At 47.9% G+C, this 15,350-nt stretch overlaps 1 protein-coding gene across 4 annotated transcripts in view; it reads left to right on the top strand.

The window, feature by feature from the left end:
- Window positions 1-14,585, top strand: part of LOC115141546 (spectrin beta chain, non-erythrocytic 4-like) — a 64,169-nt gene extending 49,584 nt beyond the window's left edge. Inside the window, exons 20-36 of one of the 4 annotated variants that reach the window (XM_029680505.2) lie at window positions 1,477-1,701; window positions 1,973-2,062; window positions 2,170-2,448; window positions 2,883-3,013; window positions 3,758-3,962; window positions 4,402-4,647; window positions 4,740-4,874; window positions 5,069-5,313; window positions 5,890-6,076; window positions 6,190-6,274; window positions 6,458-6,654; window positions 6,851-7,938; window positions 8,536-8,605; window positions 8,743-9,026; window positions 10,243-10,413; window positions 10,500-10,542; window positions 10,733-14,585. In XM_029680505.2, coding sequence (XP_029536365.2) covers window positions 1,477-1,701; window positions 1,973-2,062; window positions 2,170-2,448; window positions 2,883-3,013; window positions 3,758-3,962; window positions 4,402-4,647; window positions 4,740-4,874; window positions 5,069-5,313; window positions 5,890-6,076; window positions 6,190-6,274; window positions 6,458-6,654; window positions 6,851-7,938; window positions 8,536-8,605; window positions 8,743-9,026; window positions 10,243-10,413; window positions 10,500-10,542; window positions 10,733-10,987 — 3,936 coding nt within the window. In that variant the 3' untranslated portion in view covers window positions 10,988-14,585. The remainder of the gene's footprint in view (window positions 1-1,476; window positions 1,702-1,972; window positions 2,063-2,169; window positions 2,449-2,882; window positions 3,014-3,757; window positions 3,963-4,401; window positions 4,648-4,739; window positions 4,875-5,068; window positions 5,314-5,889; window positions 6,077-6,189; window positions 6,275-6,457; window positions 6,655-6,850; window positions 7,939-8,535; window positions 8,606-8,742; window positions 9,027-10,242; window positions 10,414-10,499; window positions 10,543-10,732) is intronic. The other 3 variants (XM_029680508.2, XM_029680506.2, XM_029680507.2) reach the window with 3 other exon arrangements.
- The last annotated feature ends 765 nt before the right edge of the window (window positions 14,586-15,350 follow it).

Raw genomic sequence — 15,350 nt, 5'->3', positions numbered from 1 at the left:
TTTCCTGTCCAGGATGCTCTACCCCTGTTCTGTCACTACTACTGGATCCATCCCACAGCTTATCATTTCATCATGCGTCTCTCATTCTCCTCTCCAACAGCATGCTGCCGCTAAGGGCTGCTTACAGTTCCTTTTCAGCCTGCCATTGTGCTTTGTGTACAGTACGCACCATCACCCAACCTCCATCCAGGGGTACAGTACCCTTTTCACTTCAGTTCATTTCTCTCATGGGTACTCTGATCTTCTTCTTCCTTTCCTTTAATTTCATTTCCTTTCCTTTGATTTATTTTCCTTTCCTATTTTTTCTTTCCTTTAAATGTCCTTTCTTTCCTCTCTTTAACCTACCTGTCTTTTCCTTCTTTCTCTCCTAATTTCTTTCTTTATCCCTTTCGTACTATAGTTTTGATCTTTTCTTCATCTTTCTTTCCGCTTTCCTCCATCCACTACCTCATCCTGTCCTGCTGCTCCTTCTGTGATCTATGGTGTGAGCAGAATCACTGTCTCATCCTTGAAACTCTAACCTTTCGCTTCACATGGAAATGTATGGAAATCTCCACTCGGCTGTGCGAAATTGTCCTGTCTGTGAATTCAAGGACCATTTCTGTCAAAGTTAGAAATAATGTTCAATTCCCATGTTTTATTTTATTTCTCTAAAGTGGTGATTCAATGCATACGTGTTGGGGTAAAATTTTGTGTATAAGCCAATCGAGAGTGTGCTTATTCCCGTGCTAGTCTCTGATATGTGTCTCTGAGAATGTCAAGGGATTCATTTAACCAGATAGAAGGTACCGAGGCAGCCGTCCCGAAGGCTCTTTTCCTCCCAATTCCTAAGAAGTCAAATCGTCATGTGAATTCGTATGAGATTGATCGGCCTCATTCTGCCTCCTACTCTAATTCACTTTACCATGGCACTCATACAGCAGCTCTTTGCATCTGGCCCACTTTTCAAATGAGTTATTGACACAACTCCACCTCCCTGGTGTTCTTAACCTGATGTTTCTGTCCCAAAATGAGTGTCACAGCCTTAGTGAGAATCACCATTCCCCTCTGAATTACCTAACAGCTATATGGCCACTCTGGAGGAGTAATTGCTTTGTAGTCAATTGCGGTAGATCTAACAGCTATCATCCAAACACTTCGCATACATTGTTATGACAGACTGACAGACAGAGCAACTTATCATGTACACCTAGTAAAGCCATGGATTTCCTAGGTGGCCGACTCCCGAGTTGGATGTTACCAGGATATTTTGGTGAGAGGTGATTGATACAGGGACCGATGTATCCTCTCCATATTCACCAGGCCTCTCGCTGTCCCGTGGACTTCCTCCCTCTCTTTAGTTCCTAACCTCTCCGTCATCCCTCTCTCCCTCCTCCCTTCACTCACCCCTGCTCAAACGCTTCAATTCCATCCCCCTTTGCTTCCATTCTATCTCCTCTCTCACTCCCTGTCCATTCCCTCGCTCCCTCTCTCCAGACGATGGAGTGTCAGATGGAGGAGTGGTATAAGGAGGTGGGGGAGCTGCAGGTGGCGGCGGCCTCCATCCCCCAGCAGGGCCAGGTCATGGAGACGGTCGGCGAGCGCCAGGCCGCCGTGGAGACGCGCATCGTCCGCCTCATCGAGCCGCTCAAGGAGCGCCGGCGCATCCTTCTGGCCTCCAAGGAGGTTCACCAAGTGGGCCGGGACCTGGAGGACGAGATAGTGAGTGGCCGTCCTGATCCTTCTCCGATTATACCCACACACAGACCACGCACACTTACAGACACTTAGAGACATGTGACTTACAAGTGTCATCGGGTAAAAGTGTTGCTTAAGTTGGTGACTAACCCCTTTTTTGTTTGTGAAAGGTGTTATCTTGATAAAAGATGTTATGTAACACTAAACTGATGCAGTGCCATGCTGGTGATAACCATCAAAGTTACCAGTGTTCGCAGGTGCTCCTTTGCTAGTTTCACTTGTGATGCGTTTGCAGCTGTGGGTGCAGGAGCGGCTGCCTGCCGCCACGTCTCAGGAGCACGGCTCCAGTCTCCAGGCTGTGCAGCACCTCATGAAGAAAAACCAGGTGAGTGGCAGCTAGCTGAGGCTAACCACACCGTTACAGTACATGTCTATCATACTGTAACATATCTAACTGGACATCGTCTTTCTGTCCCGTCCCGTCCCCCCCAGACTCTGCAGAGGGAGCTGCAGGGCCATCGGGCGAGGGTGGAGGACGTCCTGGAACGAGCTAATGTCATCGCCTCCATCCGCAGCCCCGAGGCTGACTGTGTGCGGGCGGGCCTGGAGCAGCTCAGTGGGCTGTGGGGTCTGCTGTGGGCCGAGACAGAGAGAAGACAGTTGGTGCTGGATGCCATGTACCAGGCCCAGCAGTACTACTTTGACACGGCCGAGGTGGAGGCCTGGCTCAGCGAACAGGAGCTGCACATGATGAACGAGGAAAAGGGCAAGGTAGGAGGCTAGGAGACTAGGAGCCAATCACCAGGCGCTGATGTACTTAATCTGCCCAGTTACCATTTTGAAGTACGAGATGATTGGCTTTTTGGAAGAGGAAAAGGTTGTATCTGCATAGGTGTAATGCAATGTGATTGTGTCCCTCCAGATATCAGCAACTGTATTTGAACACAAGTGGAGGCTGCTGAGGGGAGAACGGCTCATAATAATGGCCGGAACAGAGTAAATGGAATGGCATCAAACACATGAAAACCATGGAAACTACATGTTTGATACCATTCCACTGATTCCGCTCCAGCCGTTACCACGAGCCCGTCCTCCCCAATTAAGGTTCCACCAACGTCCTGTGATGAACATTGCAGGCACTTGAATCGTTAGCATGCCAAGGTTTGTGAGAATGGACTGTGAGTGTGTTGTGGCCTCCCTCTCAGGATGAGCCCAGCACACTGCAGCTACTGAAGAAGCACCTGGTACTGGAGCAGACGGTAGAGGACTACGCTGAGACGATAGGCCTTCTCTCCCAGCAGTGCAGACAGCTACTGGAGATGGGACATCCAGACAGGTCAGTGTTGGTGCCCCACAAACCTGTCACCACGCTATTACCAAGGCTTTCGTGGGATCAAAAGTTGGTTATAGCAGCTCTAAAGGGAGTGTGCCATGAAATACCCATTTAATACACTGCCTTAACAGCTCAAAGGAAATCCCCTATATGAGAACCAAGGATCTCAGTTTGTGACTTGATTGAAGAAGATCAAGGGCCTCTCCAGTCTTTGTCTTCTGGGTGCTGAGGAGTAATCCGGTAGTAAATGGCTTGAACGACATAACCCCTGTAGAGAAGGTAGTACAGTACAGTAAAGTTTGCCGGTCATGGACTCCTGTTGCTCTGTTTATGGCAGCAGAGTGAGTCATGGTGACAGCAGGGTCAGCACTGGGTCTGTAATGCTACTCTCTCTCTCTGGTGTCAGAGCTAACGCTAACGGCTCTATCATCTTAGCTGTTAGCCGACGCCGGCGTCTCTGCACTAGTAGGGTATGGATGTTTTTAGGGGTTGCCCATGGTTGTCTCATGTTGTTCCGTTTGCTTTGTAAGTCTTCTCCTCACATTTACTCCTCCTGCGAACTCAACACTGTAAAACCAGCTCATGGTTTTTCATGTCTAAATGTGTTTCACTCCCACACATTCCCCCGCAATTTCACCCTGTGTTTACTACGTGTCTCAAACCCCGTCTCTGGTGTGTGTGTGTGTCTGCGTGCCTACCTGCCCGCGTGTGTGTATGTGTCTGTCCGTGTTTGTGCGTGTGTCTCAGTGAGCAGATCAGTAAGTGTCAGTCTCAGATGGACCGGCTGTACGTGTCTCTGAAGGACCTGGTGGAGGAGAGGAAGTCTCGTCTGGAGCAGCAGTACTGGCTCTACCAGCTCAACCATGAGGTGGATGAGCTGGAGCAGTGGATCGCTGAGAGGGAAGTGGTGGCCAGCTCGCCAGAACTGGGACAAGACTTTGAACACGTCACGGTCAGTGGGACCACTCTCAGAGCCTGAATGGACTAAGGCTTCAACAATATGATAGGGCTGGTGGTCCTCTGTAGCTCAGTTGGTAGAGCATGGCACTTGCTATGCCAGGATAGTGGGTTTGATTCCTGGGACCACCCATACATAAATGTATTTGATCATGACTGATAAGTCGCTTTGGATAAAAGCGTCCGCTAAATGGCATATAGTGTTTGTCTAAAACCTGTTGGGAAGAGGGTTAATATGTCTACATGTATGGCTCAAAGAAGGGCATGCAGTACACTATTATTGCTTAGTAAGGAAGTAGTATGTATTTCAACGCAATTTGTTTTGATAAGTAGCCTATTACTGCTTTAGCAACAGTGCTTAGCTTGGCTAACTAGATATTGATCATCCCTTCATCCCTCTCCTCCTCTCTCCTCCTCCTCTCTCCTCCCTTCAGATCCTGCAGGAGAAGTTTACAGAGTTTGCGTCGGAGACGGGCAGTCTGGGTCAGGAGCGTGTGACGGCGGTTAACCAGATGGTGGATGAGCTGATCGACTATGGCCACGCCGAGGCCGCCACCATCGCTGAGTGGAAGGACGGCGTGAACGAGGCCTGGGCCGACCTCCTGGAGCTCATAGAGACCCGGGCACAGATGCTGGCCGCCTCGCACCAGCTCCACAAGTTCTTCACCGACTGCCGCGAGGTAGCGTTTAAACCATAAGAAGTGCTACGGGATATAGGTCTGTGTCGTGTTTTGATGTGTCTCTGATTGTCTGTTATCTCCTTGTGTTGCAGATCTTGGCCCAAATCGATGATAAGCAGCGGAGGCTGCCCGAGGTGCGGGCGCGCCAGGGTGGCACTGCCAACACCAGCACCCTGCAGAGGCTCATGCACAGCTTCGAGCACGACATCCAGCTGCTCGTCACTCAGGTGAGACCCCCCCCCCACTATCACTTTATTTTATTAGCACATGAGACTAAAAAGGAAGACCGAACAATACAAGAGGTCAATGTGGTAATACTTCACGTGAAGTTTATCTCATACTTGTTCAGTAAGTACTTTTCCACAGTACTTTTAGTTATTCCTATGTCATTTTTCAACCGTCCCTGTCTATCTGTGTCCAGGTGAGGCAGCTCCAGGAGAGTGCGGGTCAGCTCCGGACCATCTACGCCGGGCAGAAGGCTGAGGCGATTGCCGGCCGGGAACAGGAAGTGATGCATTGCTGGAAGGAGCTCTTGACGTCCTGTGAGGAGTGCCGAGTGCAGATCACCACGGCAACAGACAAGCTGCGGTTCTTCGGGGTGGTGCGAGACCAGATCATGTGGATGGACAGCATCATCTCTCAGATCGGCACAGGGGACAATCCAAGGTATATGAGTGGACATGGTTACAATTGTATTTTTATGGTTTAGGCCATACACATTTTATGAAAGTGAGGTGAGCAAGAGGGAAAAAAGTTAACCTTTTTTGTTAAAATACTATAGGCCCAGCAATGTTAGTTCAACACCTAGCGACCTAGGATAGGCTGAAAGACGCATAGTTCAGCTATAATCCAAAAGGAAGTTGTGTATCTCTTTCCTGGAAGATTGTATTTTTTAAATGTGAAGGGGGCGTCCGTTAATTTAATGTTTAAGTGTGTACGGCCTTATCTATATTTACAGTTTGTATATCATACTGCTCCATCTCATCCACCTGTCCATCTATCAGATGTGATCTGCAAGTTCAGGGGCCTGTTTTGATTTTGTGGCATTATTGTAATATAAGTAAATAAGGGAATTTATTGCCAAATATGTGCCAAATATGGAGAGCTGTGCACTATAAGCATGTTTTAATATAGCAATAAACAGTGTTATTTTCAAAATGGCTGCCTGGTGGTGTATATGAGGCTGACCTGGCCCTTGTCTTCCGGGGTGTGTAACCCTGTGCTCTTCTCCCTCACTGTCAGCATTCCCCACAGCGATATAACGGGCTCTGGACTCTCTGGTCCTTTCAGGGATGTGTCCTCAGTGGAGGTACTGATGAACTACCACCAGAGCTTGAAGAGCGAGGTGGAGGCGCGCAGTAAGAGTGTGCTGCAGTGCATCGAGATGGGCAAGACACTGCTGGCCGCGCGCAACCCTGCTGCTGAGGAGGTAACAGCACTGTTGACAGGGTTCTTGCCATAGAACATAGAGGATGGTACTGTAGTTTAGATTACATTTACAGTCACTAGTTTGGATGAAGCTCAATGGAAATGTATTTTTAGATCAAGGAGAAGCTGGATAAGGTGGTGGCCAAGCAGTACGAGCTGTCTGAGAAATGGGACAAACACTGGGAGGTCCTGCAGCACAGTGAGTCCCCCCTGATTTTACCTGAATGTAACTTACTCTAGTACCTGGCACCTCAAGTCTCTGTTTGATATTATCCCAAGCCATTCCATAATTTGGAACCACAGTAAGCTACAACTGAGCAACAGTGTGAGGGATGTGATTCCAATTCTCAGACACTGAGTTCCTCTTTCTCCTCTGCCTCAGTGCTGGAGGTGCACCAGTTTGCCCAGGAAGCGGTGGTGGCCGAGGCCTGGCTCACGGCCCAGGAGCCCTTCATCAATAGCAAGGAGCTGGGTGCCAGTGTGGACGAGGTGGAACAGCTCATCCGCCGCCACGAGGCCTTCCGCAAGGCCGCCGCCACCTGGGAGGAGCGCTTCAGCTCACTACGACGCCTCACCACGGTCCGTCACTATCCCTAGCCTACTAACACTCCCCTTAGCTGATGCCATCTTTCTTCTGGTTGCATACAAGAGGTTGTAGAGCACAGCTTGTTTGAAGTGACTTGTCAATTGGCCTCATGTTTACGGTATGCTTAATTTTGTTGTGGAGGAGATTCTACTAAGTGCTGCTGTTTAGTTAACCTCGATTTGGTTCCAGGTGGAGAAGATGAAAGCAGAGCAGAGTAAGCTCCCTCCCACCCCCCTGCTGGGTCGAAAGGTGTTCCTGGACCCCCAGGAGACGTCCCCTGCCCGGAGCCAGGGCTCCCCACTGATGAGACGGATCATTTACGAGCAGGAACCCTTGCCCTCCTTGCCCTCCTCCGTGGCCCGCCGCTTGGGATCCACCGTGGCCAACTACACCCCCATCATGAACGGCTCCAGTGGCTACCGCAGCAGCCTGGAGGCCTGGGCCATGCCCGTGATGGGGGGAGTGGTTGGAGGTGTAGTGGGGGTGGCAGCTGGCCTGGGAACAACCGCCATGGAGGCCAGAGGGGTAGCAACACATTTAGGGACCACAACTGCCATGGAGGTCCGAGGGGTGGCAGCAGGGTTGGGGACTGCCGCCTCGGAAGCCAGAGGGTTGGCAGTAGGATTGGTCACCCCCGCGGTCGAGGCCAAAGGGATAGCTGCAAGCTTGGTGACTGGTGCAGCCACGGCAGTGGAGGTGAAAGCCTCACAGTACCTCCGGCAGCCTAAGATCAAACACATGGACGACATGGTGACGCCCATGCTGGTGGCCTGTAGGCTGGAGAAGGTGAGAGAGAAGGAGGTGAGAGAGAGGGAGCAGAGAGAGAGGGAGAGAGATATTTTGTTAATAGAGCCAGCGCCGGTGATGCCGGTGATGGCCGAGGTGGTGCTCCAGGAGATGGGGAGGGAGGGGATGGGCAGGGAGAGGTTGAACAGTGAGCCCAGCAGCAGAGACCACCGGGCGGGGAGCAGCCGGTCGGAGCCCCAGCAGAGAGACAGGGACAGAGACAGTAGGGACAGTAGGGACAGTCACAGGGAAGCCAGGCTGGAGCGCCAGCACTCTAGTGAGGTGCTGATGATTCAGGCACGGCGGGATGAGCTGCCCCAGGAGGTGTGGCGGGAACGGGCCGAGCGCAAAGAGAGGAAGCTGGAGAGGCAGACGTCCAGCGAGCAGGAAGGCCACGGACACGAAGGCCGGAGGAAAGACCGCCACCGGACGGAGAGACAAGAGTCCAGTGAACACGACACAGCCAAGGAGCAGTCAGACAGACGTTCTACGTGAGTACTACATTGCTCCTTGGAGTCGTTAAGTGCTGTTATGGTGGGAAAATGACAAACTCTGTTATGCATATGCACTGAAAAAGTCTTAAACCTGTATTTTTCCACGGTCTATTTCTCTCATTTAAGAAGAAGCTAGTGTTCTTCCACTCTTGTCTTGTGTAACTTGGTCACGTGGGCGAAGACAAAGGGCCATATGAGAGTGACCACAGTTTGAGTCCATCCTGTTCTTTTGGTATCTTTCAAGGGCACAGCTGTGTGGAGATATGAAGAGACCAGAAGCTAGCTTGAGCGGCAGCAGTTAGATTGTAACAAAACTGCCATTATCACGTGTTTGTACACTATGTTCCCATCAAGATCTCACACACCTGCTCTTTGCCACGAAGACAAAGAGGTTGTACTTTCTATAAAAGCGGAGAGCCAACTCTGTTCGTTGGGCTCTTAACTCTGCACTGTTGAGGAGATGCTAACTTCTACAGATTTGCAAATCTTATAATAAAGTTGTTTGAAGAATCTATAGTCTCTCTCCTTTTGGTTAGAATTTCCACGACACTGTTTGCAGAAAGGTGTATCACTTTTTATCTTGGTTGATTACAGGGAGAAAAGGTCAGGCGGCCAGACCTTGTTTGACATAGTGGAGCAGCTAAAAGACAGAGAGGCAGCAACGGTGAGTCTTCTGTTCACCAGGTTTGCAGCCTTTATTACACAGATAGTTATCTATACATAAATGCTATTAAAGAGGGTGTTTACCGGCTACACGTTGTATTTACAGTCTGAACTCTGCCCTCTCTCTTCTCTCCTCAGGCCCGAGGGGAGGTCCCTAAAGTGCCGAACGGCGTGCCAGAGAAGTCTTCCGGACGTCCAGACCGGCCACGAGCACGGGACCGCCCCAAGCCCCGGCGGAGACCCAGGCCCAAGGACCACTTTGCAGGAGAGGCCACCACCCGGCGGTCACGCTCGGCGCCAGAGCCAGGGATGGCCCAGAGTGTGAGCCCCTCAGTCCTCCAGCCGCCCAGCCACACTGCCCACCACGAGGGCTTCCTCTTCCGCAAGCTGGACATCGAGACCATGAGGAAGAGCTCTAACAGGTGGGCATCAGGTTCCTAGCGGGGGAGTATGTTGATATTACAATAAGGGCATGATCTTATGAGCATGCTAAGCTAACAAAACAACTGACTTTACCTACGAAATGTTCAATTGGTGCATGTCACTGGCATTAACATATGTTCCAGCATCTGATTGGTGCCTTAGGTCTCGGTCGACATATGCTCAACCTATTGGAGCTTTAGCACTGGTCTGACATACTGAATGTTCAGACATTCCTATTGGAGCTTAACGACCCGAGTTGACATATGCTCTTGTAACCTATTGAAAATAGAATTCTGGGTTGACATATGTTCTAGCATCCTATTTGAAAATAGCCATTTGCTTTAACATATGCTCTTCTAGCATTTGATTGAAACTTCAGATCTCTGTTTAGCCTCTGATCAGAAGTGTATCAGAATGAGAGTTCAACCAAGAGATAGCCACCAGCCATTCCACTGCTTGCAACATGCATGGTGCCTAAACCAACACTGGCCCTGACGGAGAGCAGTCTGGTTGATGGATGTTGTTGCTGAGCCTTAGGTCGAACCTGGTGCTGGTTCTGGCCTGGCCCATAGCCAGTACGATATGCAGCCATAGCCAGGCTACCCGCACAGGTCCCTGCAGTGGCCACACATCACTCCGCTTCCTCCCGAGAGACGTTTCGTTCAGTCGGTCCTGCTTGGTGGCCTACCACGGGTCTCTGGCCCCCGGAGACTGAACCGTTCGCCTCTCGCTGCCGCACTGCCCCCCCCCCCACGGAGGCCATGGCTGACACGCAACGCAACAGACTCATCCCACAAATGAGTCCCACTGCTCACTCACCAATTGGATGAATGTTTCCGATGTACATGTAATGCTATGTACATGCCAAGGTAAAGCCTAGCTTTTTTTTTATGTGTTTCACTCAATCGTCTTAAGAGGATAGATGTTCACGAATACCAATACTGTCATTTAACCAGAGTCTCTGTGTTTTTCTCTCTCCTGTTGCTCCTTGCTGCTGGCTGTTCTTCCTGCCTCGCCACAAAGGTAAGCCACGTGTGTATGCACCTATTGCACGCTACGGTCGGCGGTTCATTTGTTTGTTCAGCAGTGTGTTCTCCCTCGGCCCACTGCGGCCAGTCATCTTGAACGCCCCCAGGTGAGTGAGGTTAGGTGGCATTAAGCCTGTGGTTGGTTTTGGCTGAACACTCCCCGTTTCCCCCCCCCCCCCCACTACAGCAGATCCTGGGTCAACCTGTACTGTGTGCTGAACAAAGGAGAGATAGGCTTCTATAAGGACGCTAAGAACACCGCCACACCTTACAACAACGAGCCCATGCTCAACCTCGGCCACTGCCACTGCGACGTCACCCTTGGATACAAGAAGAAGAAAAACGTCTTTACACTTAAGTTAGTACTCTGCCTTCAATCGGGGACATGTTGTGTAGATGACCGTTTTGTGTGTTACCCTCAACTTCTCTGTCCTTCTGTTTCAGAACGAAAGACGGAAGTGAATTTCTGTTCCACGCAAAGGATGAGGTAAAAGGCGTTCGAAGGTTGACTGCTCTTTCACGGAAACACAGTCATATAATAGCGATGTGATTCTAGCACTGTTTGTCCATGTGCCAAATAACTTTCTCTCTGTCTCTCGCCCTCTCTCTTTTCCTTTCTCGTTCTTTATCATTCGTCCTGTCCCATGCTCTCTCTCATCTCCCTTTCTCTCTCCGAGTCACAGGATGATCTAAAGGCCTGGACCACCAACATCAACAAGAGCATCGCGGAGCATGTGGAGATTGCCAAATGGGGTCAGCCCCAGCCTACTACCTCATCCACGGACGAGGGCACGCGCCGCGACGGCAGCAAGGCCGATAACAAGTCTGACCGGGGGGAAAGGCCGGAGAGGGCCGAGCGCTCTGAGAGGTCGGATAAGGGTGAGACCAAATCGGACACCAAGCGTTCAGAAAAGTCCAGCAAGAAGAAATGAGTTTGATGTTGTGCGCTGGGTGGGGGAAAGGGAGAGAGGTTTAAAAGACTCCCAGTCAAGACCCATCCTTTTCACCTCGTCCACCTGCTTCAGTTCTGTTTAGTGTCAAAAAAGACAGGAACATCACCCTGGTGAACTGACGTGAGGGATTTGAGGCACGAATATCAGTGTGCCCCCTCATCGTTGCCCTCTCTCTTTATCTCTCTTGCTCTGAGGGTGTCAGTCCTGGGCACTAACACTTATTGCCCGGCTTGTTCCACCTCTGCCCTCTGTTGGTGACATTGGTGCACTGCAGAAAGCAGATGCTCCTAGTCAGGGCAGCAGTGTGAGAGAGATGGACACATGTAACAAGAGGGTTGTTATCACTGGTGGTATGAAGAAGTAGCTCATAACGTTTTAAGTTAATTTTTTTGTAAGAGATGAGCTGTATCTGTATGTAACTCTTGTCTGTCTATTTATGTATTGTATGTCTAGAACATCCAATCTTATACTCCCAAACAAAAGAGAATGAAATATGCCTAAATGTTTTTCACAACTGGCCTCTTTTTGGAGAACAATTATTTTATGTTGTTTCCTTTTTGTATTTCTGCTCATTCACTTTGCCTTCATTCTTTTCTGGGCTTTTCTCACTTTTTGGATTTTCTTCAGTACAAAACTATAATGTCATCAAACTCAACATTGAGCCAGAGGACAAAAAGAAGAGGCAGAGAACATCAGCCTTCACAGAGCTTGTTCTGGCTTTTGGATGGATGAGCTGGAACCTTTACCTGGAGGCTGGCCCCCACGGCCATACTCATCTATGCCTTCATCTGGGGCCCCCGAGAGGCCCCCAGGGACCCAGCAGCCATAGCCACCCAGCATCAGAGGGACAGGACTGGAAGCCATCTGGCAAGACCTCAAGCCTCCTTCCTTCTCAAAGACCATCAGATGGTGGTAACCACACTCCACATACCCAGTCAACATTATTTCTGTCCATTCAGAAAATATCACAATGCTTTTTTATAGACAGTCAAAAAAATAGAAATGAAGTTGTGTGTGTGTGTGTGTCTGAGCATGTGTGTGCGGATGTGTGTGTCTGTTCAGCTTCTCACCACTCCCAGGGTTTTCATAGCTCAGGTTTTTTTTGTTCACATCTGCGTCCTCGGTTCTCCCTCAGTCTTCCAGGCACTGCCGTTCCACAGGCCAGGCTTCTTAACAATTAACCACAGGAGTTGATGAGGACCCAGCAAGAATCAGGGGCCACACAGAAATGACACGGTGCCGATTGGTCACTCCAAGGCCTCAGGAGTGCAAGTCGATGTCAGACAGATGTAAACAAAAGCTTCCTATCTTCTGGATGAATGAAACACATGCATGTCTTGCTTGAGATACATCTCTTGTTGATAGGCTTTGCATAGCAGTCCGATCATATGTTCCTCTCACAGTATGTACCTATCAGCGGCGATGTTCACGTTTGTTTCTCTCCATGCATCATACAATAAAATGATCTGTTTTGTCGTAGCACTGCAAAGCCACATCTGGTAACGGGAGGTCTTACATTATGGAAGCTAGTGGACAAATCCTTTGCCTGTTCCTTACATCAGAGATTTGTACAGAAGTGAGGAGGGACGACGACGACAGTACAGTGCAAATATCATGAAATCTTTCCCGAGTGGCTTTTTCTACCTTGTTTTTTAAACACATTTTATGCATCTATATAGGCGCGAATGCCAAATCAATGCAATCCATAACGCATGTTGGACACAACAAGGCAAGGATCAGCAGAACTTATTTTTGAATGAACATAACTATCACACGGAATGTGAAATACAGTACAATATATGACACAGGACACAGCCAGATAGGGCGCTGTGGACATCTGTGTGATTCTATGGCCAGTTCTTAGATTCGTATGACATACTTTACCGAGTGGCATACAATTATCATAGTGTAGTTGGAGGATACTAGCGATAAACTGCTAGTTTGCTGAAGTCTTGCATTCAGGAGTTTCACTGTGCATTCACTACTATCTATTGTTTAGAGTAGACTTATCTTGCCTGGGCAGCTCATATGGAGGATGCCTCATTCCAAAAACAATATGCTCAATAAAAACGAATTGGTTTCAAATTGATGTACGTAATTGTGTTCGTTCTGATTTAACACTAATTTGGATGTCTCTGAGTGGTATCTATGTTTGGAAATGCTGCTTACCATTGTACTCCTTCCTATCTGTGTACAGATGTCACAGATATCCTATTTGTATGCCATAGTCTCACTCGAAATGGATTGTATGCCGTCAAAGTATTATGGTGGCTTAGGGAGGTTGACAGGAATGCGAATAGAGAATTTATGCAACTTATCCCTTGCACTTAAACGTTCCCCCATTGCACAGTGCTACTGAGGAGCTTGAGGGTCCAAGAGGGAAATGTTTTTATTTGCTTACTGGAGAATGAGTTTTGAATTATCTTCATGAATGAACATTAAGTACACCAGCCGGAAAAGTATGAGAGTATCATGCTCAACCATGATATGAGATATTTCACATGGCCGTTTTTCATGCTCGTCTTGCTTGTTACACATTACTAACAGCTGGAATTCCAGCCACAGTGCATGAAAGTACGAGTTTCACAAATCTATCACGTCCTAACAACCAAACATGCCTATACAATATTTCATCCATTTAAGTCCTGCTAAGGTTTCATTCAGTAGTTATCTGTTTAAATGACCAGTGGTCATTTTCCAAATGTGTGGCCAGCAAGTCTGTTGGCTTGGCCAAGGCCCGATCCATGTTATCTTTTCTGTTTCACAGAGGGTCATTTGAGTTTATAGACTTTCAAATGACAAACCAGCGGAATGTTGTTAATACCTAGAAAGCACAATTTTATAACCTACAGTTGATATTTACACACGCATTCAGTTGTCATTGGGAGACTTGTGAGAGGAATCCCATTATTGATACAATGCCTCTGTAATAGCCGTGCAGTCGTGATTTTTCAGGTGTGTGTGATGTGCGTTAAGTCCTGGAGTGCTTCCTTCATGAAAGCATTACCACCTCAAAGGTTACAAATCAATAGTCTAATGCCATTATAAACTCAAATCCATATTTTCTGGAATACGTTTCATTTCAGGGAATAATAATTACATTTCAGTTTTCATCCAAGATGTTCCACTGCTGTTTGTGGATAAGTCAATGCTCAACACTTACCATTCATTTCCTGACCTTTGACCCTAGAGCACCACTGGTTTTTAGGGAACTACTGAATGGATGTTTTGCAAAGTTCAACAGCTTTGATGACCTGTACAAAATTGTAATTGCTTAAAGTATTTTCTGTAAAAAAAAGAATGACATTTTCTTCTGTTCTGCTGTGAAAGGGAGATTTGTAAACAAATGTAAATATTCATGGGGGAAATGGTTCATTGGTACAACATCAACAGAAAACATCACAATATCAGGATAAAGAAGTTGCATGAATAACATAGTCCCTATTATGATACTGCTCTGCATGTTTTGGAGTCTCATTCCGCCAATCACTGTACAATAATGGGGTGACACACTTACGTACATGGAAAAGGTGAATGAATGAATAACAATGTATAAAACAGATCCAACTTAAAACCATTGACGCTGTACAGTCGTTTCTTTGAATTGATAAATATAAATTGTGATATTGAAGAAAAAAAAAACACTGGTGTTCATTTGGATTGCATGCGAAGTTCAATGCCATTGTCTTGTCAATTGGCTCTTCAAATATATGCAGGCCAAAGGGCCATGTTGGACCAATAATAATTCCAGTTACATTCACTCTTCTTTGCATAATTTATTTTTAAAAAATATGTCCTGTATTTATTGTATTTGATACAACATGTTTTAGTATTAACGCTGCTCATGCATAAAACCATACATGAATGTATCACTGCTGCTACACTTAGGGACAAAATAGCAGCAAGTTCTCATAACATTATTGAAGCTAACAACTACAGACCTTCAAACATCTTATCTGTTCACACAGTTGTACATGTATTGAATGAATAATGCTTTGATGAATTGGGATAATGGTTTACAGACATGCTGAACAATGTACCTAGAAGCCCCAACTTCCTGTTTCTACTTTCTGTCTGTTATGTCACTGTCACCTACACCCTGAGTAGATACACTATATGTACAAAAATATGTAGACACCCCTTCAAATTAGTGGATTTGGCCATTTCAGCCCCACCCGTTGCTGACAGGTGTATAAAATGAGCACACAGCCATGCAATCTCCATAGACAAACATTGGTAGTAGAATGGCCTTACTTAAGAGCTCAGTGACTTTCAACGTGGCACCGTCATAGAATACCACCTTTCCAACAAGTCAGGTTGTCAAATTGCTGCCCCGCTAGAG

Source organism: Oncorhynchus nerka, linkage group LG14, assembly GCF_034236695.1.
Source record: "Oncorhynchus nerka isolate Pitt River linkage group LG14, Oner_Uvic_2.0, whole genome shotgun sequence".
Classification (NCBI taxonomy): domain Eukaryota; kingdom Metazoa; phylum Chordata; class Actinopteri; order Salmoniformes; family Salmonidae; genus Oncorhynchus; species Oncorhynchus nerka.
The sequence above is the reverse complement of the archived record's forward strand: the minus strand, read 5'-3'. Positions and strand labels throughout refer to the sequence as shown.